Consider the following 22,975-nt stretch of genomic DNA (forward strand, 5'->3'; position numbering starts at 1 on the left):
TAGAATTTGCCTGCCCAATTTAATGCTATGCATTAGCTAAACCACTGCATTGCTAACTATAGGGTATTTAATATGCAACACTAACTTTAAGAAAGAAAAGAGCTTAAAAGCCATGGGCTACATCAGCTGTTCAGCAAGTCGCAAACTAGCAACAACAACAACAGCAGCAATTGCAACTGCAGCAGCGACTGCAGCAGGTTCCTTCATACTCTCACACACACACAGGGTCTCTCTATCTCCTCCTTCTCTCTCCCTCTCTCTCTCTCTCTTTTGGTTGCAGTTAACTTATTAAAATGAAATTTATATTTTTTAACGGCTCACTTCAAATGCTCGCCAAAATGCTTTTAGGCCAAAAGGCGGGCTAGTCCTTAAACACGAAGCAACAAGTCAACAACAGCAGCAGCAACAACAACAACAACAACAACAGCAGCAGCAGCAGCAGCAGCAGCGGTAGCAACAACAAAAAACGAATTCTCAAAACATTTGTAAAGTTCTCGCTCTCCTCAAACTGTCGCACGGCCTCTCTTTCGCACAGCCCATCGCCATCTCTCTCCCCCACTCGCACACACACACACACACTCTCTCTCTCTCTCTCACTCTCCATCTCTCTGTGCGTTTGGCTAGCTAAGCGAGAACTTTGGTTTTCAAAATTCAGTCGGCATTCGACCATCAGTTGGGGCGCACGTCTTTCAATCGGGCCCAAAAACAAAAACCAAATCGACAGCAAATCGAAACGTTTAACAGTTTTACGCGCAAATATTGTGGCTAGACACAAAAACTGATAAATAAACAAATACTTTTACAACAATTTACGAAATATTTGTTTTGTTTTACATTTACATAATTTGTTTGTTTTTTTTTTCGCTTTTGTAATTTATATTAACTTGTGCAAACGTTGACAAAAACACGCGCTAAAATAAAACAAGAACAGGAAACACAAACTAAATGCAAATTTTGCAGTTTTTATTTTACATATAATATAAAATATATATCTATATACATGTATATATAAATATATATATATCTGCTTTGACTTTGGCATATATATTCCATTTAACTGTCATAAAAGTCGACCAACAGCAAAGTGTGCCAAAAATTATTGTGAGAAAATTTACAACGTAAAATTTACAACAAAAACGACCAAAATTTATACATATAAAAAAAGTAAATAAACTTAACAAAATCAAATTTATAAAAGTAATACTTGTAGTAACAAAAATTAAAAACTTCTTAGTTACAATTGCAACTAATAGAGGTAAGAAAAAGTTGTAAAAATTATTTATTTTGGTTTTTGTGGGTGAAAAATTTGATTATTATTTAAAAAAAAATTAACTTTATACTAAAATCTATTAATGTTAAAATTTAAATATTTAATATATAATTACAAAATATATTTTTTTAAATGTTTAAATCAATTTATAGAATAAAAAAGTTTTTTATTTCGGGGTTTTACAGCTAAAAAAAAAAAAAAAAGAGCCAATAGAATATAAAGCACATTTTGTGCACATTTTCCTTTCTCGTTTTTTTTTCTTTTTTTTAATTAGAATTTTCACGAATAAAAATGCTATCTATTTATTTAAATAAACAAATTATAAAAAATAAAAAAATTAAATAAAACAAATTTTCATTGCTAGACAATAAACAGCTTCATGTTTTTAGCCCCTTAAATATGAGGAAATAAGATTAAATTAAACTGCTAAAAACACAAGCAAATAATAATAATGTAATAATAATAATAAAATAATAATAAATATAAATAATACAATAATAAATGCAATGACTTTATTATAGATTTGTAAGATATACATACTCGATCTGGACTTGAGTTAATCCTCATATCATCCCTCTGTTTCTATGTTTAAACGTTTCGATCTCGTAATCCCGAAGAGGAAGTGCATTGACATGTGCCTACGATCAGATCAAGTTCGTCTCTAGCAATCGAAAGCATTTCCATTCTCATACATTCAACTCGAGCAGAAGCTTTGCTTCAATTAACTTGAGCCAATGTCTTCAATAGCTCAATTCAGGCAATAAATTATCTAACGTATAAACTTTGCACAGACAATTTATTCTCTACATTAAAGCAGCTGTGCAGGGTATCTGGTGGTCATTCACTTCTGACCCTGCTAAGGTACAGTTAGTTATCTCATACATATGTTTAGGATGTACGAAACATATTGCATATCTTTAAGGAAAGTTTTTCTTCTTTTTCATAAATTCTTTGATATTTAATATTAAGAAATTCAATTGCTTTGTCAAAAATAAAGTTAGCTAATACTGAGTCTTTTATTAGGCTTGAATTTAATATAAAATTAAATTTTATATTATTAATGGTATTTTCTTATATTTAAGACAGTAATTCCAATGATTAAAATAGTTTTTTAATGAGTAAATAATATTTTATTATTTATATTTAATTGACATATTTAATTTGTGAATTTTAGTTTATATTAAGAGTTGATTGAGCTCAGCTGCTCCTTAAGCACTTCTGGCCAGCAACATTTAGAGGCGTCAAAACGAGCTCAGATGAGGAAAATAGAAGCACAGGCTAGATTGTTAACACCTCTAAAGTCTGCTTCAACAAGGTGCGAAATTGGGTTTGCATTTTGTTGTTGCTGTTTTTGGTTTTTTGCAGAAAACTGTCTACAAATTGTTTGGTTTTGATTCGTTTTCTCTTTCTTGTGCAGCTGCAAATAGTTTTTCCATTCCATTCAGGCAATTATGGAAACAACATGCACATACATATATATAGGAAAATAATTCCACGTATAATTGCCGTTCTCAGACAATAACAAAATTCTTGCATAGCTGTCAACAGAATTATCGAAAGACTCAATAACAGATCCAATTTCAATGTGCGACGATATTTATTTTCATTCGCTGCGACAACAACAGCAGCAACAACAACAACAACAACAATAATGAAGTTGACGATGATTTTATATGGTTTATTTCTTTTATGTATATATATTACGCTCTCTTCTGGGTGCAGACAGTCAGTTTTGATTCCCTGCTCTGTTCTTCCAATAGAAGACAGCAGAAACAGAAGAAACAGACAGACAGACAGACAGACAGACAGCGTGCGAGCGGAGCTTAGAGTATGTGTAAACAACAATTTCACGCAACTAAGATGGCAAATAAACAACAACAACAACAACAACAACAGCTAGATAAAAACAAGAGTATACCAGGAGGAAATGTTAGCTAGAAGATACCCTAAAGCCTAGACTCAGGCAAATGCTTGCCTGAACTAATTTTGCGATCTTTGTAAATATGTATAGATGCTATCATAAAAAACTTTAGAAAATTTAAGTAGAAGTCTTTAAACTATCTTTTATGTTCTGCTAGAAGAAATATCTACAGATAATCCTAGAAGAAATATTTCACTATATTTCTTTTACAAATCGTAGAGATATTTAATAAAGGAAGACATTTTAATCGTTATTTTAATACAATTTCAATTCCAAAAATTATTGTGAAAATCCCAGTCTTCGCCTGGGATTTCGAGAAAAAATTTTAATATGCATTTTTACATAGGAAAGATTCTAGCCTATATACATATGAAGTAAAACAACTTGCACATCAAATTTCACATCTTTACGACATTGAATCTTCACTTAGTTTCCTAAGATCTTTTGCTTTTTGATAAAAGCGAAAACAGATATATATCTATATAGATATCTACGCTATCTACATTTCCCCACAGTCAATATACCCATTTTAAAATAGTTTAAAGGTATCTGCGAAATTCTCGCGCGCTTTTCTTCAGCTTTGACTGCCGCAATTGCGAATCCTATTGATTTCCTGTTTACCAAATGCCGAGACTGAGTCTTCCAAGCTGGCGTTAATGAGGCGTTCGATGTTCTTAATGTTGTTGTTGTTGTTGTTGTTGCTGCTGCTGCCAGCTGCTGTGTGCATTAGATCAGAGTAACAGCAACAACAACAGCGTTCACTGCAAATATGTGCCCAGCACTTTGCAAGTGTCGGGCTTTTTCGGCCAACGCTGCGTATGTGCAATGCAAACGAACGCGTGACGTTCGAGCGCAAAGAAAACAAACAAAAGCTCACTCCCCTATAGATGGATCACATGATGCGTCTGATGTGCCACTCGCTCGCCCGTTCGCCCGCTCTGCCTCTCTCGCTCTCTCAGAGTGGGAGGCTCGACTCGCACACACACACACACACAGAGATATAGTTAGCCGGCAGCCGGCTTTCGGGCAGCCGCAGCGTCTGTTTGGCTGCTCGATTGACCGTCGTCGTGTGGCCTCCGATTTGATTTGTTTGTTTGGTTTATGTATATTTATTGAAAATTTACTGCTTGCATAACAAACGACGACCACGACGACGACGACGACGACGTCGCTGATGCTGGCCTTCCCCCCAGCCACTGGCACGCCCTCGCCTGTCCAGGCTGCTGGCGTATGCAAATTTGCGTATGCGTAAGTGGGCGGCATTGCTTGGCTGGCTGACTGGAGAGGAGGCTGTGGGGCGTGGCTCTGCGCTAGGTGTCACTGCCCAAATGTCATTAATCTCGCGCCCAAAAACAAAAAGAAGCGTTTACTTTAGCTTGATGAGTTTACTGAAAGGAATTTCCTGTTGTGCTGCATGCGATAAAACAAAAAAAAATATCAAAAATTTCTTAAGAAGCGAAATTTTTTCATTTATGAAACCGAAAACGCGGTTGACCTTTTTTTATGCTATAAATATATATGTATATTTTTTATTGGGTTAAGCCAGAACCTACGTCTGCTATACAGCACATTTACTCAGCTACAGATACAGATATATCGATGCAAATACAGATACACAGGGAGAGAGGGAGGCAGAGAAAGAGAGAGATATCGAGCTGAAGCCAGACTCTGTCGAGGCTAAAAATAACTCGGGTCGTAGACGATTGGCAGCTGGCTGGCCCCCAACTCTGGCGGCTGTGCGCAGCTATTGCGCAATCGTGGCGGCAACTTTGTTGCCCCAACAACAAGAGAGGCCGAAGAAGAAGAAGCAGCAGCAGCAGCAGCAGTTAAAGGCAGAAGCAGGAAGCAGCGGCATGAATGGTCACAGACCCTGGCTGTCGCGGAATGCCAAATAAACAACAACAACAACAGCAAAAATAATGTTGGCATGGGGCGCGTAGGTAAACGGATTATCTGTAGATAAGCAATCAATATATATGCATATATATACATACATACATCTAAACACTTATATATAACAAATATTTATAGGTGTGTGTGGGAATTTATCAGCTATGCTCGCATAGTACATATTTCATATTTCCTGTCAATCCCTAACATTCTTATGTATCACAGTCTTCGCTCTAAGAATCATATGTACAGTTAGTGTACCTATAACTATACCTATAGCAAATACATAACTGTGTATCAATTTAGGATTAAGTTAGTAAGTAATAAGCCAGCTACGAAAGAAATTCTAAACAGACATATATCGTATGATGGATTGGACCATAGTATATATGTACTATAATAATATACATATATACATATGTATTATATATTACAAAATTATACTACACCATAATATATATTGATTACATCTATGAGCTCAAGAAGAGTAAACGATTTTCAAAGATATAGATCTCAGTTATTGTGAATTATGGGTTGAATAGGAGAAAGAGAGAGAGAGAGAGAGCGTGTGTAAGAGAGAGAGGGAGTGGGAGAGAGAGGGAGAGAGAAAGAGAGTGGGAGTGAGAAATAGAGACAAGATGAGAGGCGAGAAGAGGGGCAGCATATAGGCATACATACATCTCTCTCAGTGATAAAGAGCGAAAGGAAATCTAATCTCAAATTCAATATTTAGCATTTATACACATATTATAAATATTTGTATGGCAATTCGTGTTATATATTATAGTCTCTTTTGCCAGTTATCTCATTCTACTAATTATAATAACAGTCTTATCTAATTTGCAAAGCTTTGGCACTGTTTGCCAAGCACTTAACGTATCACATTACCAATTGTTTTATAGCACACAAATATGCAACTGACTCGTGCCATCTCTCCTTATCTACAACATATAAATATACAATATATAAACATATATACGATTAGCCATTTAGCACAGCTTCGCTAATAGTTCTGTTTATCGCTGGCCATGTGCTAATGAGCTTGACCTGGTCAAAAGCAAATGGCTGAGCATTGGTTACCAACAGCTACCCACGACAATATGCAACTGCAACTGAATGTGGCAAGCTGCATGCTTGCTGCTGCAACACGCAATGCAACTGCACTGAAATTTGGTGCAGCTTAATTGAAGAGTTTGAAAGTTCGTCTTTTTGAATATGCGATGCACTTGTTGCTGAAGTGCAGCAACAACAGCGAACAGCAACAGCAACAACAACAACAGCAGCAGCAGCAGCAGCAGCAGCAGACGCCAGCGGATGCAATTCAATACAAACAACAAGAGCAACAACAACAACAACAACAAAAATCCAGAATAAATGCCCAAAAAACATGAAAACAGGTCTTTAAAGCCGACGTCGCGACGTCGGCCAACGGTCAAACTGCATCAAGAAAAAGGCAGGCTATATAAGAATATATATATATATCTAAATATATATATAAAAGTGCATATATATATGTATATATTCTATATACATTATGTATATGTATGTGTATGTCTGTGTGTTATTGGGGCTTGGCAATGCAGTTGCTAAGCTTTTGCCTGCTGCGGTGAATGCATTTTATGCGGTTGTTGTTGTTGTTGTTGCTGCTGCTGCTGCTCCTTGCATTTCTATACACTTGAAGCAGAAAAGGCATTGTGAATATGCCAGAGAATGTGCAACGTCTTAGATAAACCTAAACATTTTTGTAGAGAATATGGATCTAGCTATAGACTCAGCTCTAGCTAGCCTCAATCAAAAAGGATCAATAATTTTGAATCAAATGAAATCTTTCTAAATATTTAATAATTCAACATTACAGACTGTTAAAAATCTATTGAATCTGAGCTATTTATCGATATATTTCAGCCACTGTCCTTTACAGTCCTAACTTCTAGAAATCACAAAAACTAAGCCAAAGAAATTTCCGTAAGGGCATTCAATTTGCGTCAGTTACACAGCTAACTGTTTAACTCAATGTGCATGTTGTTGTTGTTGTTGGTCTTGTCGTTTGCTTTAGCTCCTTCAAACCAAATTTTTGCTTCAACTGCTATTGTTGTTGTTGTTTTTGTTGTTGTTGTTGTTTTGTAAACACTGTGGAATTTCAAGCATTTGCGCGCGCAAAAATGAATATAAAAAACCAAAACCAAAACAAAACAAAACTTTTAGTACAGTAAACACTCCAAAATTCTGCAGAAACTACGCAGACTGACGTAGACTAGACTAAACCAATAATAACAGACGGAACAGTAATAATAATGAAAATTAAAAATGGAAAATACACGTAGAAAGCAGTCAATATAAATACTAACAACAACAAAGGCTAGTAGTTTAAAATATATATTTAAAAAAGAAAATAAGAGAGGAGAAAAAATGCAATTCTAAAAATAGCCAAGCGTCTTGCGTCTTGCACGAGGCACGACAGGAATGCAGCTCCAATGCAAGTGCGTGTGCTGCACTTGGACGCTGTCCGCGTCGGCTACGTCAGGCCGGGCTCTGTCTGTGTGCGTGTGTGTGTGTGTGTGGCAGTGCAGACAGCGTCTGGCTGTGCCGGGTTAACCTGGATAGCCACTGGCTGCCAGGCTACAGAGCCAGCCAGCCAGCCGAGCGACCATCATATAAAATGTCGCAACGCATGTTAACGCAATAATTTTTTTTTCTCTTTTGCATACCCTGGCAAGCATTAAAAGTGGGTAAGCAGAGCATATTGGCTCTCGTTGCAAATACGAAAATTCGATTGAGAAAGTTTTGCTATCGATGCACTGAGACGAGCTGATAGAACTCGCCTTTAGTGTTTAGTTTGTTTAGTCAATCTATACAATCATTGCCTGAATAGCAATAAAAATTAATTTGAAAATTTATTATTGTAAATTAAATTTATTATTTATTTTTTCCCATAACTGGAGAGCATATTTGCTGTGATGTTTCTCTGAATGTATCAAGAGAGCTGCATGAAATGCAAATGGTGTGGAACAGCTATACATAAGCAAATTATAATACAGACTTCGTTACAAATTTATATTAAGCCTTGTTAAACAAATCAAATGTATCCAATAGCAATATATAGAACTTTACCTTTCCAATTTATGAAGCAAATTCAATTTAAAACTGAAATACGCCTATAAGTTCAGGCAATCTAAAATATGTTAGCTGAATACTTTTTAGCTCAGCCCAAGCTTGCTTATACAAATTTTTAGTCGGTATTATTATTATTAATTATTTTATTTTTTTTTTAATATTAAATTAAAGCAAAATTAGAAAGCATAATGTGAATAACAAATACAATTTTTAGTATTCTATGCGGTTTTAGGCAAAGTAAGATTTGCCATACTTTCATGAAACTATTATATTATATTATTAGAATATATTAAGCACCTTTAAACATGATTTAATCCTAATACAGTCCTATATGTGTATAGATATTAAATGTCCTCACATCGCATCATTCCTAAAATTAAAGGATATTTTGCAGTCTGTCAGTTTCGCATAAAGCTCTATTGTTTTTTTTTTTGTTTTTTGTTTTTTGTTTTTTTTCTTTTTTGCATGCCTTGCAGCCCCGACTGCATGCTGCCCCGTTCATGAACATGAACCATGACGCAGTAGGTCATTAATTGTTTACGAGGAAATGTGCAATGTCTGGCTGCGGCACAGGTAAAAACAGAGAGAAAAAAGCCGAAAGAGAGTGAGTGAGAGAGAGAGAAGAAGCAGCAGATGAAGAGGAAAAGACGCTGAAGCAGGCTAATTTGGGGGGCCAGGCTGAGCAGGCTGAGCAGGCCGCAGGCGGCACTTAAACGAGCTGAAAAGACATTGACAATTGTTGCCGGCTTATGTGGCGGGCCACAGCGAAGAAGCAGCACAAGAAGAAGAAGAGGAGGAATAGAGATAAAGAGAGGCAGAAGGCGAGCGTAGGCTGCGCCTCAAGGACGTTGCCAAGTTAAGCAAATTAGGATGCTTGAGTTAATCTAACAGCCGGCACATGCACAAGTCACACTCGAGTCACGTTTTGCTACTCAATGCAATTGTTGCATGTCTCTGTCTGTAGCTGTCGCTATCGCTGTCTCTGTCTCTGCATCTATCTGTCTCTGTCTGTCTGTCAGTCTGCGCTGTCGGGGCTGTCTGTCTGCATATGTTTGGTTTGGCTTGAGCACGTCCTTAATGTCATGACAATGACGGCAGCAGCCAAAATAAAACAAACGCCAAACTAGCGCGCCAAACTGCAAGTCAGACAAGCAGAGAGAGAGAGAGAGAGAGAGAGAGACAGAGCAGCAAAGACAAACGCGACTGCATTATACGCCAAACCTACCTACAAAATAAACTCGCGCACCTGCCTCTGCAACGGCAGCAGCATTGCAGACAACGACAGCGATGACAGCAGCAACAGCAACAGCAACAACAGCAGCAGCAGCAACAGCAGCAGCAACAGGTTCTTTATTTTTAGTAGTCGCATTTTGAAAACCGCCTGCTCAATGTCAACTCAACGTTTGAGACTTAATTGTTGCCTCTTTGCAGTCTTTGTTGTTGTTGTCTTTGCTTTTGCTTCGGCAAAAAAAAAAAAAAAAACAAAAAAAATTCTTTGTGCATGACTGTGGTTGCATCATGTCGCCTGAGGCATGTGCTTCATTCAAGTGGCTGCAGTCGGCGAGGCTAACAATGCCTGCTCCAAAAAAAAAAAAAAAAAAAAAATATTCTATATATTTTATTCCATTATTATTAATTGATAAAAATAAATACTAAATATATTGAAATTTCTTCAAATCATTTGCAGCACACCAGAGCAATTGTTGCTGTTGCTGCTAGTTTGCCTTGTCATGCGGCAGCAACAACATCATCAAACAAACAGTCAGAACAATTTGACATTTCTAAAATCAAATTACAAATACAAGCGCAGAGACATGCGGACAATGCGCGCACTTCCGTTCGCAGCGCGCAAGCCAAACCAATTAGCGGCAACATTGTCAAAGACGTCAGCAACGGCAGCAACTGTGGCAGCGGCAACAGCAACAGCAACAGCAACAGCAACTGCTGCTGCTCGCGAATGTAGCACAATTCTAAGTTTATTTATAGTAATCATATGGATGGCTTTGCAGGCGATGGCCAATTGCCTGCGCTATGCTCGACGCATAATTGTTGGTCATGATGATGATCGTGTTGGTCGTGATGATGTTGCTGCTGGCCATGACCGTGACGTCAATACACAAATACTAGCACATGCACGCAATACGCACGCCGGCAACAACAACGACATCATTGACGCTAATGATGAGGTGTCAACGGCACGTGAACAACAACAGCAACAACATCAGAAGCAACACCAGCAGCAACAGCAGCAACAGCAGCAGCCTCATTTATCTAGTTCTAGTCCACAAAAGAGCAGCCCCTGCAAGGCAGCAACAACAACAGGCACAGGTACAACAACAACAGCAGCAACACGCGTCATGTTGCCGGCAGCAGCAGCAGCAACAGCAGCCAAGTCTGGACAGCCATTGATGACTTTGTTAATTGCATTGCTGCTGAGCATGCGGCACGCATCGGGTAAGAGGCATCCATCACACTCACACACACACACACACAGCAGTACTGACTCATGCTTGACCCAAAATCAAAATGAAATGATAAAACACAACAAACACACACACACATATCTGTATAAAGCAGTTATAATAAAGTGGCGCCAATCGCTGCATACATTTTCGTTAGCTTTGTCTCCGTAACTGTATCTTTAGCTTGAGCTGTCGCTGTCTCTGTCTCTGTCTCTGTCTCATTCTTTGCCTCGGCATATGCATCTCTCTGTCTCCATCTATCGCTGTCTCTATCTCTTTGTGTTTTCGGCGCGTTCATTCGCCTCAGATAAATGTGACACATTATCTCCCGAATATGACGCAATTTCTCAACACATTCTCACATTTGTCTCAGCCCCATGTGCCAAATCAATCGAGAGGAAACAAAATAAAAGCAACGCAAAAAAAAAAACACACAAAAAAAATTGTATAAAAAATTGCAAACAAATTTTGGGGCTTTGCCTGCCATCATTTATTAACGCCCGGCATATTTTTTATATTTTTTATTTATTTGCTTTATCTGTGGCAAAAATATTTTGAAAGCCAAACGGCAAATATCTCACATTTGATCAATTTATCAACTCAATCGAGAATTTCTATGCACACATCTAGATTTCTGGTTTTATAGAGTCGCTGAGCTATAACAAATTCTTAATTAAGAAATAACTTTGCGAGCGTTAAGGCATTTAATGCATGTAAATGTTTCAATTAATCACTAAGCAAATGCATTCGAATGCAAGACAAATCGATTTAGCAGCTGTTCTAGATTAGATTTTTTTTTTTTTTTTGCAATTCTTTATAAAGTTTATAAATTTACATTTGACTATGGCAAATCTATAAAAACTCGGAAAAGAATTATAATATTATTGCCTAGTTCGTTCCATGGCCAAAGCCCTTAAAAGTGCCCACGTAGAGCAGACAAAAGTCGAACAGGTTTTACAGAATCGTCACAGTTCGTATTGTTATGCTTATGGTAGTAGTATGACATGATGCTGTTCTCGGCGATTCTCAAAAATTCATATAGGCTCTGTAGCATTTTAATGCATTGAAAATTCAATTGTGTTAGTGTTGAAAAATCGTGATAGGCAAGCGTCTCTCTTTCTCTCTCTCAGTCACTCTGCCACGACCTCATATCCTTCTTCATTTAGTCATATACTCACGGACTCCCATTTATTTTTTTTTTTTTTCGGGTCTCCTCACTTCATCTCTCTTGCGTATATATACTCAGTCAAAGCTCTACTTCTAGTATTACTTGTAATTCTTGCCTTCTTCTTCTGTCTTCCTGTTTTTCCTTGTACTTTTTTTGTTGCAATCTGTCCGTCCAATCAATCAGTCTTTCGTCTCATTTCACATTTTAGTCACTCTCCTTTGCTCAATATCTTACAATACTCTTCTCTCCCTCTCCCTCTCTATGTCTCTCTCTCTCTCCCACTCTCTGTTGTATTCTGTCCTTCGGTCTCTTTTGCTTGTTACCCTCTCTTACATCTGTGTCCTCATTTTCTCGATCTCTCTCTCTCTCCATTATTATATTCCTCTCTTTCCAATTTTTTTTCCTTTGACTCTCTCAATCTCCTCCTCACTCGCATTCTGATTCATCCGACTCTTCTATGCGATTTTCATAAATCTAAACTAGAGCTTACATAATTCCATCTTAATCTCTAGTATATTTCATGCATTCTTCTGCATCTTCCTCCTTCACCTTATATGTCTGCAGCCGGCACCTGTTGGCAGTCGCATATGGGCAGCGGTAAATGCACTCAAATCTATTCAACAAACATCACAAAATCGGATTGCTGCGGCGCCAGCCAGACCTTCTCCTACACGGATCGAGAGCTGAGCAGCGTCGAGCATTTCTTTGCCACAGCCATCGGAGGCGGCGTTGAGTGTGCGCCGTGCATAGGTGAGTGAACCGGGCGGACAGACGGACAGTGGACATGGGAGAGACTGTCTGAGACTATATAATTTTATGCAATCTTGCAGAGAGCTGCAAGGGTTTCAAATGTGGGCCAAACAAGAAATGCGTGAAGCGCAAGGGCAGGCCAAAGTGTGTGTGTGCGCCCGAGTGTGGAGCGACATTGCGCCGGAAGCAACAGCAGCAGCAGCAGCAGCAGCAGAAACAACAGCAGCAACATCACAGTGCACCGGAGCAACAGCAGCAGCAACAGCAACAACAACAACAACAACTGTGGGCGTCATCGTTGCGCGGTTCACGTAGTCTAAGTAGCGAAATTACAAACAGCAATTTAGGTTTAGATGGCGCCAAACGCCAGCATAAGCAAAGCGACAGCAGCAACAACAGCAACAACAACGGCGCTGATAACCAAAGAAAACAACAGCAGCAACCAAGCCAAGAGCAGCGTATGCCAAAGCGAGCGAGTCATAGTCGAGGAACAGAGCTGGGCGAGACGAGGCACAGAAGACTTTTGATTATAGACAGCAGCAATTTGCAAGAGCAGCCCACAACCAGACGGCTGCACATGGAGGGCAGCAGCAGCAGCAGCAGCAGCAGCAGCAGCAGCAGCGGCGGCGGCAGTGGAGGCCGAGTGCAAATGCAGATGAAGGTAGAAATGGAAAGAATGACGCCGACTTGGAGCAGCAGCGAGCGGCGCAGACATAGAAAAAATAACAGCAGCAACAACAATGGCAAACACTTAACAAGATCAATGACGACAACAACAACAACAGCAGCTGCAGCAGCAACAGCAGCAACAGGAGCCAATGACTCGTCCACGACGCCTGCGCAGACATCTCAGTCTAGACACAAGTTGGCAAATGCTAATGAACCCGCCAACGACATTAATAGACAGACGTCGCCAAAGCGAGGCAGACACCAGCAGCAGCAGCAACATGCTCCAAATCACGAACTACATTACGAGCAGCAGCAGCAGCAGCAGCAGCAGCGCAGGCGTAAGCACAAGCACAACCACAAGGATCAACGGCGAACGGCAGCAAATACCACAATGTCTGGCTTGGGCTCAGTCGCTGTCTCTGGCGGACGTCGTCGCTTGTATTTGCCTGAACACGGAAGTGAATTGGCTGCGTCATCAGCGGGCAACAGTCACGGCCACTTGGCTAATGTCGATGATTTGGCATTTTTGCCAGCAATTTATGAGCGAGCGCCACTGGTGAGTCGAATTCAAATAAAATAAGCAAAGGCAAGGCGAACAAAATTCTATTGCATACGTCAAAGGGGCATGCCACAAGCAAATATACCCTGTACTGCACAAAAACTGATCAAATTTTTAAGCTATTATGATGTGATTAAGGGAACTTTATTTATATTTATATATTTTATATATATTTTATATTTTATTATAAAAAATATTATTTTAAAAATTAAATTTACTTTAGAAAATGCTTTTTAAATTGCAAATACTTCAAAAATTTATATTCTTATATATATATATTTTTTTTTTAATTAAACTATGTTTTTATGTTTTAAAGTATATTTCTTTTTTTTTTTTTTATTAAAATTTGTTGTAATAATTTAAAAAAAGAAATAAAAATCAAGAGAAAAAACAATTTTAAAAACAATTAAATACATAAAAATATAATTTTTCAACAGAAAAAACAAAATTTAAAAAAAAACCTACAAAAAATTTCAAAATTAAAAGAATTTTTTTTTTTTTTTTTTTTTTTAAATATACATTAAAAATATATATATATTTTTTCATACTTGCTTCAGAAGATATAGATAGATATTGTGTGTATTACTAGCGATAGCAAAAACATTTCTAGATTAACACAAAAATTTAAGTCTAGGTAAAACAGTAAACATAATAATAATGTTATTGAAATATTTAGGAACAGCTAAGTTGATTAAAATAATTATAGAACTATGCGAAAATGGTTAAATTGACAGCACTAACACATACACACACTCTCTCTCTTTCTCTCTCTCTCTCTCCACTTTCCACTCGGCATTCTCCACTCTCAGCAGAAACCACAACCAAAGCAACAACAACATCAGCAGCACACGAATCCGGTTTGCGGCAACGATGGACGCACCTACAATACCGAATGCCAGCTGCGCAAACGCGCCTGCCGCACCAACAACGCCCAATTGGAGGTCGCCTATCGCGGCCACTGCAAGAGTGAGTACTGTAGCTGCAGCAGTGTGCATGTGTGTGTGCATGTGTGTGTGTGTGTGTTTGTGTTTGTTGTTGTGTGTGTTGCTCGCGTGCCAAAACGCAGCGGCGTCACAATTAGATTAGATGACAAATTATTGCACATTTCAATTACGGCCAACAACTTGTCGCCAGTGGTGAAATCCACTGAGCCAAGACAGACAGACAAACGCTGTGAGAGACAGCCAGACAGTTGGACAGACAGCGAGGGACAGACGATGCAGCCAATCGAGCTCGCTTGTGTAATAATTTAATGATACAGGAAGCACTCGCAAACATGCTCAAATGATCAATAAAAACGTACAAGAACGTTGAGGCCGTGGCAGCCGTAGAACTTGTTGGATTAGCCGCAAGCGTTGCTGCTGCTATTGCTGTTGCTGTGGCAAGACATAAAGCGGCTGTGGCAGCAACAGCAGCAGCAGCAGCAGCCGCGGCAGCAGCAACATCTAATGTTGGCGCGTGCTCCAACTTCAACTCCAACTCCAACTCCAGCTTTTGTGGAATGTGCAATCGCGCAATCTAAAGATCTGGCCATGCAGATCGTACTCACTCTCTCTCTCTCTCACACACTTACTCTATGCCTCTCCCTCTCGCGCTCTTGCCAAGCGCCTCGTAATTTTGTGCAGAAAAATGAATGCAATTTCTTTGGCGAGTGTCACAGTTGGCGCCAAGGCGTTTCAACGGGCCATATGCAATGATAAATTTGACAGTTTATAGCCAGCCATATTGAGCATATATATATCTTATATATAGGTATATATGTGCCTTTACGCTAATCATAGAAATTGGCAAAAACAGTTATTTATAGCATAATCAGCATATATGTACATATATATTTATGCTCATATATAGAGGCCTCTAGAGTCAACGTATATTACAAACTGGCATAGGCAAATGTCGCTTCCTATATAACCACAAGCTGATCTATATAAATATATACGGATAAACATTTGACAAGTTTGACAGTTTTATGTTTGTATATACTGTATATATATCCATCTATAGCTGTGGCTACAGCTGCCAAGAGTTACATGAAATGCGCCAGCCCTCGATTGGCTGTGGCCTTTAAAGAGATTTGCCAGCGAACTGAAGGTCAATGGATTTTCTATATATGATTAGCTGAAATATATTTATGAATATATATTTATGATAATACTTAAAAGAGATAAATATGACAAGGAAAATTTAAAACAGGAAGTGAGCCTTAAATAAGCTGCCCACGATTTGTGTTGGCTAGAAAAGTATGATTAATGAAATGTTTTAATTTTTATCATAATTTAAGAAATATATATAAATATTTCAAAATCTATGCGCCTACGCACTTACAAATATATTTGTAACATAATCGTACTAAAAAGAGAAAAATGATTTTGAATAAAAATAAATTAATAATTTGATTGCCAAAATCAAAAAAAAATTTGCTTCGATTGAACACCAAATTTCCCAATTTTATATCATTGCATTTATAGAATTTTTAAACATTTACGTAAAATGTATTAATACGAATGTCAATATAAATGGTATATAAAACGTGCATATATCAGATTATAGACCAATATAAAATGTATTCAGGTCTCACTATGTTTTCCTAATTTTGAATGTTTGCCATTATTTATAGAGAGAGCACACATTTCCCATTATTTATAGCAGTTCGATTTCATTCAATACATTAGCCAGGATTTTTGCAATAATTTCCTTATTTTCCCTACTATAAAGCTAAGTCTCTTAAACATTTCCCTTAAGCTCCATTATTAAATTACCCTGTTATGTCTATTTCCCTACTAAAAAATACTTAAATATCAATTCCTCTATTATTTTGGGTGCCTTCCATACCTTTCTAAGCTAGCCTTCCATAGCATTCTTCCATTTCCCCCTATATAAATATTACTCAACAAAATTTCCTCTCAACAATTTCAACTAAATTCCAATTTCTCTCTTTCCCACACACACACACACAGCTAGCTGCAATGGCGTCCAGTGCGTAAATGGTCTGACCTGCGTCGAGGATCAATACATGATGCCCCACTGCATCACATGCAAAATCGACTGTCCCTGGGATGACATCGCATACGATCTGGACGGCGACGGGCAGCCGGACGAGGCGCCCATTGTCGAGGAGCGGGCCGTCTGTGGCGTGGACGGGAAGACATATCGTAGCACTTGTGATATAAAGCGTATGATTTGCAAAATTGGACGATCAATTGCTGTGGCATATCCGGGTCCATGTCGTGGTACGTAACTCCCCATCTGGCTGGCTAGCTACCCTAGCCTAGCTCTATGTAATTTATGGTACTTATTGATAAGACTTTAAAACTCAATCAAAACTAATTGAAAGTCGCTACCAAGTGGCAGTGGTTTGGTAAATTATTGCTATTGCAATTGCTGCTCTTGCTGCTGCTGCTGTTGATGTTGCAGTTGTTGTTGTTGTTGCGGCTGCAGTTGCAGTTGTTGTTGGTAGCGTTGGCTGTGCAAATTTAACAACAATCAACGCAGAACCGCAATTTGGCATTTGATTGACTTGACTTGGCTGAGGTTTCAACTCGAGTCACAACCACAAGCTGCTGTTGCTGCTGTTGCTGTTGCTGCTTGTTGTTGTCACGCTGTCGTCTGCAACTGGCTGGCCATATCAAGTTGCGCTCAATGTTTGTTGGCTGGAAATTGCTACATTTGCTTATACGGCTCCATGATTGCCAGCAATTTGATTAGCCAGTTGCTGTTGCTGTTGTTGTGGCTGCAGCAGCAATTGTTGCTGTCAGCATTGCTCTACTTTAACAGTCGCGCATCTCTCTCTGTCTCTCTCTCTCTCTCTCTGTCTCAGTTGGCATAATTCATGCTTATTAATTTTGCGGTTACATTTTGCGATTGATCGACTCTCCGATTTCCAATTAATTATATGCAAGCAGTTGCCGCCTACAATGAGATGTTGCTGCCGCGATGCAGCAACAACAACAGCAGCAGCAGCAGCGGCAGCAGCAATGACAACAATTGCTGCCGCCGCCTTGGTGTCAGTCGCCGCACCAATTAAAGGCGTGGCGGGTGTTGCATTCTCGCCATATCTGAACGACAGACAGAGAGGCAATCGGACAGATTTTATAAACTGGTTTAGTGTGTCAGAGGCGGCAGCTCGGCTGCCCGGCTGCAATTGCGTGCTAATTGCTATGTTCTCTGTTTTGTTTTCTTGTTTGCTTGTAATTATTGTTTAAGACAAAAATGAAATAAAATATATAAACTCAATTGCAATTAAAACAAAAGTCCAGCAACAGCAGCAACAAAATATTTCGAATTTCTGCACTCAAAAAGTTCTTTGATTTGCATCGAGCTCAGGCAGGTGGGCTAGCGGCAGGTAGGTAGGTAGGGCGGCGGCTCACTTAATTACAGATCTGTTGGCAATTGACAATGCCTAATTAGTCGCCAAATACTCAGGTGTTGATTACCTGTTTCTGCCATTATTCAACTTAACTTGGCCAATTAGAACAAGCCACTTTTGAGTAGATATATATAGGTTAAAGAGTGCGAAAACATAGTTAAGGAACTAAGTTTGGTATCTAGAATCTAAAAATTGCGCAATAAAATACTTTTATATTCAAATTTGATTCATTTAAATTTCAGCTGGAGGCAGCTTACGGTCTCTTTGCTGACTCTTTATAAGGCCAATATGAGATCTAATCAAGTTAAATAGTATTTGAGAATATATAGAGCCATATGCATATCGAAATATATAGTAAAGAATCGAATATGAACTACTATAATCGCAGTTCCTTTTGCAGAATTTTAATATTCAAGATTTTCTATATCTGTTCTAGAGCATACCCTTTAGCATATATACACCTAGCTACCTGTCCAACTCTTGCCTATTCATTTGGCAGCTGTAACTGATTCATATATTCCATTCATACTTTAAAGTCGTCGCTGTCTGTCCATTCGCCCGTCCGTCCGCCTGTCTGCCTCTGTCTGTCTGGCTGTTTGCCTGTCCCATTCTCGTCATTAGTTTTGCTGTCTGCGCTGCAAAAAACTCATAAATTTTGCGCACCTTTTGCTGCAACCTGTCTCCAGCTGCCCCCCCTCCGCCCCTTCTTCCACTCTTAACCCGCTCTTTAAAGACTGTTCAAGTTGTTGCACGGTAGCCGGATATTAAAATAAATTAACATCATTAACAATTATTCACTTTTGCTTTTAAGCATCGAGGTGTGCGTGTGTGCGTGCAGTTTGTTTGTTTGGTTTGCTTGGCATGCAAAGGCTCTGCAGCTCTAAGCTGCAGCTGTGTAGCTTCTGCTTGCAGCTTCTGTCTGCAACTTTATGGTTGATCGTCAGTCGATTAAATAATGTACACACACACACGCAAACATTCTGCATTTGTTTTCCTTTTTCGTTTTTGAGCATTTTATCTTTATGGTTTGTAAGTTTATGGTTTTTCGTGTGCTTGTGTGCTTTCACATAAATATATTCGCACTGTCCCGATCGAGAGCCCGTAAGAGAGTCAAAAAAAAAAAAAAAAAGAGTAAAGCAACAGCAACAACAACAACTCAGCATTGAGCACAAACACAAACGTAAGCCAAGGCAAAGAAATATGACTACACGTACAAGCCATTAAAAACGCCATTTTCGAGAGACGCAGCGAAGGCGAAGGAGTAGTGGTAAAAGGAATAGGAGAGGAGAGAGAGCGCGAGCGAGAGCTTGGCACTGTGATTGCCCGTGCGGTGCGCTCTGGGCTAGAGATGGCGTCGGTTCTAAGCTAGAGAGAGAGCAAGCACGAAGTCACGTCAAGTCAAGCGATAGTTACATATTCGATTCTGTAGAGATGTGCAAGTTATGTTTACATTTGCCATACCTCGATATATGTATGCATATTAGATCCATTTCGCTCCTATCGCATTTCTCTGCAGAACACTTCGGCCCTTTGGAATTTCCCATTTACGATATTCACGCAGTCACGCAGCCATCGCTAAACTTGAGCTTTGTGTCCGCTGTTCGCGAGACGTCACTTTTGTCTGGCTGAGCGTCTGGGCTGGCTGAAGTTTACGATCGTATTAAAATCACCTTAAACAACACGCAATGCCAAAATGGCCAGACAGCTCAGCCCCAGTCCACAGTCCACAGTCGGCGGCCAGCAGTCGGCAGTAAGCAGTCCGCCGTCTGCAAGACAAGGTAGATGTGGTATGACCCAGGCGACCACAACGAAACTCTTTGGCCATGCCACACAATGTTGCAATAAGTTCCGCCAACAGTGGCAGCGGCAACGTCTGCTAAAAACCGGATGAAAGGACTTGCGGACATGCGGACGGACGTATGGGCTGCCGCTGGCGTTGATTAAACCACGTCGACATAACAAATTACAGCTGGGCCGCATTGTGACGGCATTATCAGGCGGCGCGGCCAGCGAACATATCCATCACAATCAACAAGTACCAAAAGGACGTAGTGCCTACTGTTGCCTGCGGCGAATATTGGCAGTTGAAATTAATAAACTTTAACTGTTACGAATTGCAGCCAGCAGCAGCAGCGGCACCGGCAGCAGTAGTTATGCAGACTGCCACGCCCATTCCCCTCGGCTTCCCCTTTCAGACAGCTGTAGCTTTATTGATGAATTTCCGCTTCCCCTCTCCGTCTACAGTGAGCAAAAGCTATGCAGCGCATTTACCCCTCTCTTCTTACACGCAACAACAACTATGCAGACAGACTCTCCTTCTCGCTCCTCGCTCAAAAGTTGCTAAGCAATTGTGCACAACATTTGCTCCAGGCCGCAACATTGTTGCCAAGATCATATACACGATATACGAGTGCATGCGTATGCTTGTGCATGTGTGTGTGTGCTTTTGCGGCTGCGCCGCTTGGCTGAATTGCCTTGGCCGCGGTCGGAGTCGGAGTCGGCTTTTGGCTACCGTCTTGCGCATGTCAAGAATGGGGCGGTTCCTGCCATACATTATACGTGTATACATTGCCATTGCCTGTGGTGTGAATAATGTGCCACCGCTCGAAAATTGCAGTGTGCAGCAACAGCAGCAACAACAACAAAGACAACACCCAATTTAAAAAGCCAAAACAGCTGTAAGCGCTTTTTAAAGCAGGGACCAGAAACATTGATAAATAATAAAATATGCACTCACCCTTTAAATGCACTTCCCGTTTCTTATATTAATTAACATTTTATTAAATTGCATTTATTTCACTTTTTATTTCACTTAAAATTTCGCACTGCAAAATGTCCCATGCTTAAAGTGATAACTAAGTTGCCACCTAGCTAAAAAAAAACAGAATGTAAACAAAGGAAATTTATAATTGCCCTAAGCAATGTAAGCAAAGGAAATTTAACTAGCATAAGCACACACCAAGAGCGTAGGCACGGTAAAGTTTCTACGATATTCGCAAAAGCTAAAAATTATTACCAATTAAATATTTTCTTATTTTTTGTTTAAATATTTTTTATATAACATATTTGCTTAGCCGAGGTGCTTTAAAATAATTCCTCTCAACACCTCTTATAATTGCGTTGGCTGCTCATACATAAGGCGTTGCCAGTTAACGCAGAGAAACAAGAAAAAACGTTGAAGGGTATTAGAAGCAGGCATTAAAATTTCGTGGCTTGGCCAGCTGCAGCCTGTCAGGAAATCTTGAAATAACACCTGCCGAAGTTCACATGATTTTTTTGGGCCAGGATATGCACGAGGGGGCCATTAAATCGAAATTGCCAGACATAAAAACGCAGAAAACGCAAAAACTCAAGAAAAATAAATAAAAAACTAAACCCGACTGTAACTGCTTTAAATGTATGACTCGTAAAAATTTACCTTTGCAGCGGACCGCGTCACCTGTGCGGACATCAAGTGCGGCCCAAAGGATACCTGTCTGGTGGACCTGCAAACGCATATGCCCCGCTGCGTCTCCTGCCGCTACAAATGCGCACGCAAACAGCAGCGAACGGTGAGTGGCGAACGGCAGATAATGGGAATTTACTTTTTTCAATGGGGAAATTTTCTCTCTCTTCACAGCCATTTAGAGCGGATAAAATCTGTGGATACAACAATCACACATACAACTCGTGGTGTGAGATGCGCAAGGATTCGTGTGCCACGGGCTTCTTCATAGGCGTTCGCTCCACGGGCGTCTGTTAGATCAAATTAGCGAATTATTATCAAAACAAAAGAAAATCACATAAGCTTACATATACATACATACATATATATATTGTGCGCATATATACATACATCTATGTAGCGCACCTCTCTGTGTAGTTCCAACATCCAAAGATTCTCGTTGTGCGTTTTTGTTTAGTGTTGTAAAACGATGCAAGGGCCTTAGGCTGCTGCCAAAACTTTCCACTCGAATCACGGTTCTAAATTGAGGGAAATACTTATAATATTATTAAAAGTTGAAATTTAGAAACTGGTACAAGGTACCTTTGCTGAAGAAAAGTAAGGTACAGTGTTTACGATTTGGCAGAGTACGATGATTTAGCGTACATTTCCTTGTTAAGGATTAAAAAAGGGTCCACTGTATAATTTATTGGGAAAATGTAGCCATAATTTCCATTTTCTTCAGAATGTTATAAATTCTACCATTTGGTACATCTTGGCCATTGATTTGGTACATTTTTTAGTACGTTTGGCAACCGTGAATATAATATACATATATATATATACAAGCCCGCACTCACACACATACATACATATATATATATATGCACTTGGCAAAGTATTATCGCATTTATCAACACTGTCAACAAATAGCAACAACAACAGCACGTTTAACATATAACAACAATTCTTACGCAACATCCATGGCAGGAGGCCGAAGAAGAAAAAACCACATATCTTAAGAGGCTTTTGTATTAAAACAAATGAAAGAAAAACAAACATATTTAAACATAAACATAAACTAATTCATAATTAATTTATACACAAATTGGTTGGCACACGCGAATTTTATTTTTAGTTTTCGTTTTTGCAAAGTGTATTTTATTTATTTTAGTTTATTATATTTTTTTTTACTCTATATTTTTTCTATTATTCTTTTCTTGTGTGTGTTTTGAGCGAAGCTAAATTAATTAATTGACTGATAGCTTAACCTTATATAGCAAGATTTTCTAATTACATATACCCTATATATAATATATATATATATGTACTTATGATCATAAAATGTATGAGTAATTGTTAATTAAATGTGTTTCAAACTT

At 39.1% G+C, this 22,975-nt stretch overlaps 2 protein-coding genes across 3 annotated transcripts in view; one reads left to right on the plus strand and one right to left on the minus strand.

Moving 5' to 3' along the window:
- Window positions 1-21,037, minus strand: part of LOC108615844 (integrin alpha-PS3-like) — a 45,393-nt gene extending 24,356 nt beyond the window's left edge. The window contains exon 1 of the mRNA XM_089470070.1: window positions 20,907-21,037. The gene's annotated coding sequence lies outside the window, so the exon portion shown is untranslated. The remainder of the gene's footprint in view (window positions 1-20,906) is intronic.
- On the plus strand, window positions 653-22,925 carry Fs (Follistatin). Of its 2 annotated transcripts, none has more exons than XM_089470072.1 (8): window positions 653-1,255; window positions 9,883-10,649; window positions 12,390-12,575; window positions 12,656-13,800; window positions 14,613-14,769; window positions 16,761-17,033; window positions 21,596-21,720; window positions 21,789-22,925. In XM_089470072.1, exons 2-8 carry the CDS (start codon window positions 9,926-9,928, stop codon window positions 21,909-21,911), a joined length of 2,733 nt encoding a protein of 910 aa, XP_089326198.1. In that variant the 5' UTR covers window positions 653-1,255; window positions 9,883-9,925; the 3' UTR covers window positions 21,912-22,925. The 2 variants fall into 2 exon arrangements, with proteins under 2 accessions (XP_089326198.1, XP_089326199.1); XM_089470073.1 differs by having other exon boundaries at window positions 14,616-14,769.
- The last annotated feature ends 50 nt before the right edge of the window (window positions 22,926-22,975 follow it).

The sequence above is a fragment of the Drosophila arizonae genome, chromosome 5 (genome assembly GCF_054131065.1).
Source record: "Drosophila arizonae isolate 15081-1271.41 chromosome 5, UAZ_ARI_1.0, whole genome shotgun sequence".
NCBI classification, from domain to species: domain Eukaryota; kingdom Metazoa; phylum Arthropoda; class Insecta; order Diptera; family Drosophilidae; genus Drosophila; species Drosophila arizonae.

Excerpts from the sequence above, each read along its gene's own strand:
- Fs (XM_089470072.1), top strand. The coding sequence starts at position 9,926 with ATGCGGCAGCAACAACATCATCAAACAAACAGTCAGAACAATTTGACA. Across the intron at positions 14,770-16,760 it reads CTATCGCGGCCACTGCAAGA|CTAGCTGCAATGGCGTCCAG; the intron begins GTGAGTACTGTA and ends ACACACACACAG. Across the intron at positions 17,034-21,595 it reads ATATCCGGGTCCATGTCGTG|CGGACCGCGTCACCTGTGCG; the intron begins GTACGTAACTCC and ends TTACCTTTGCAG.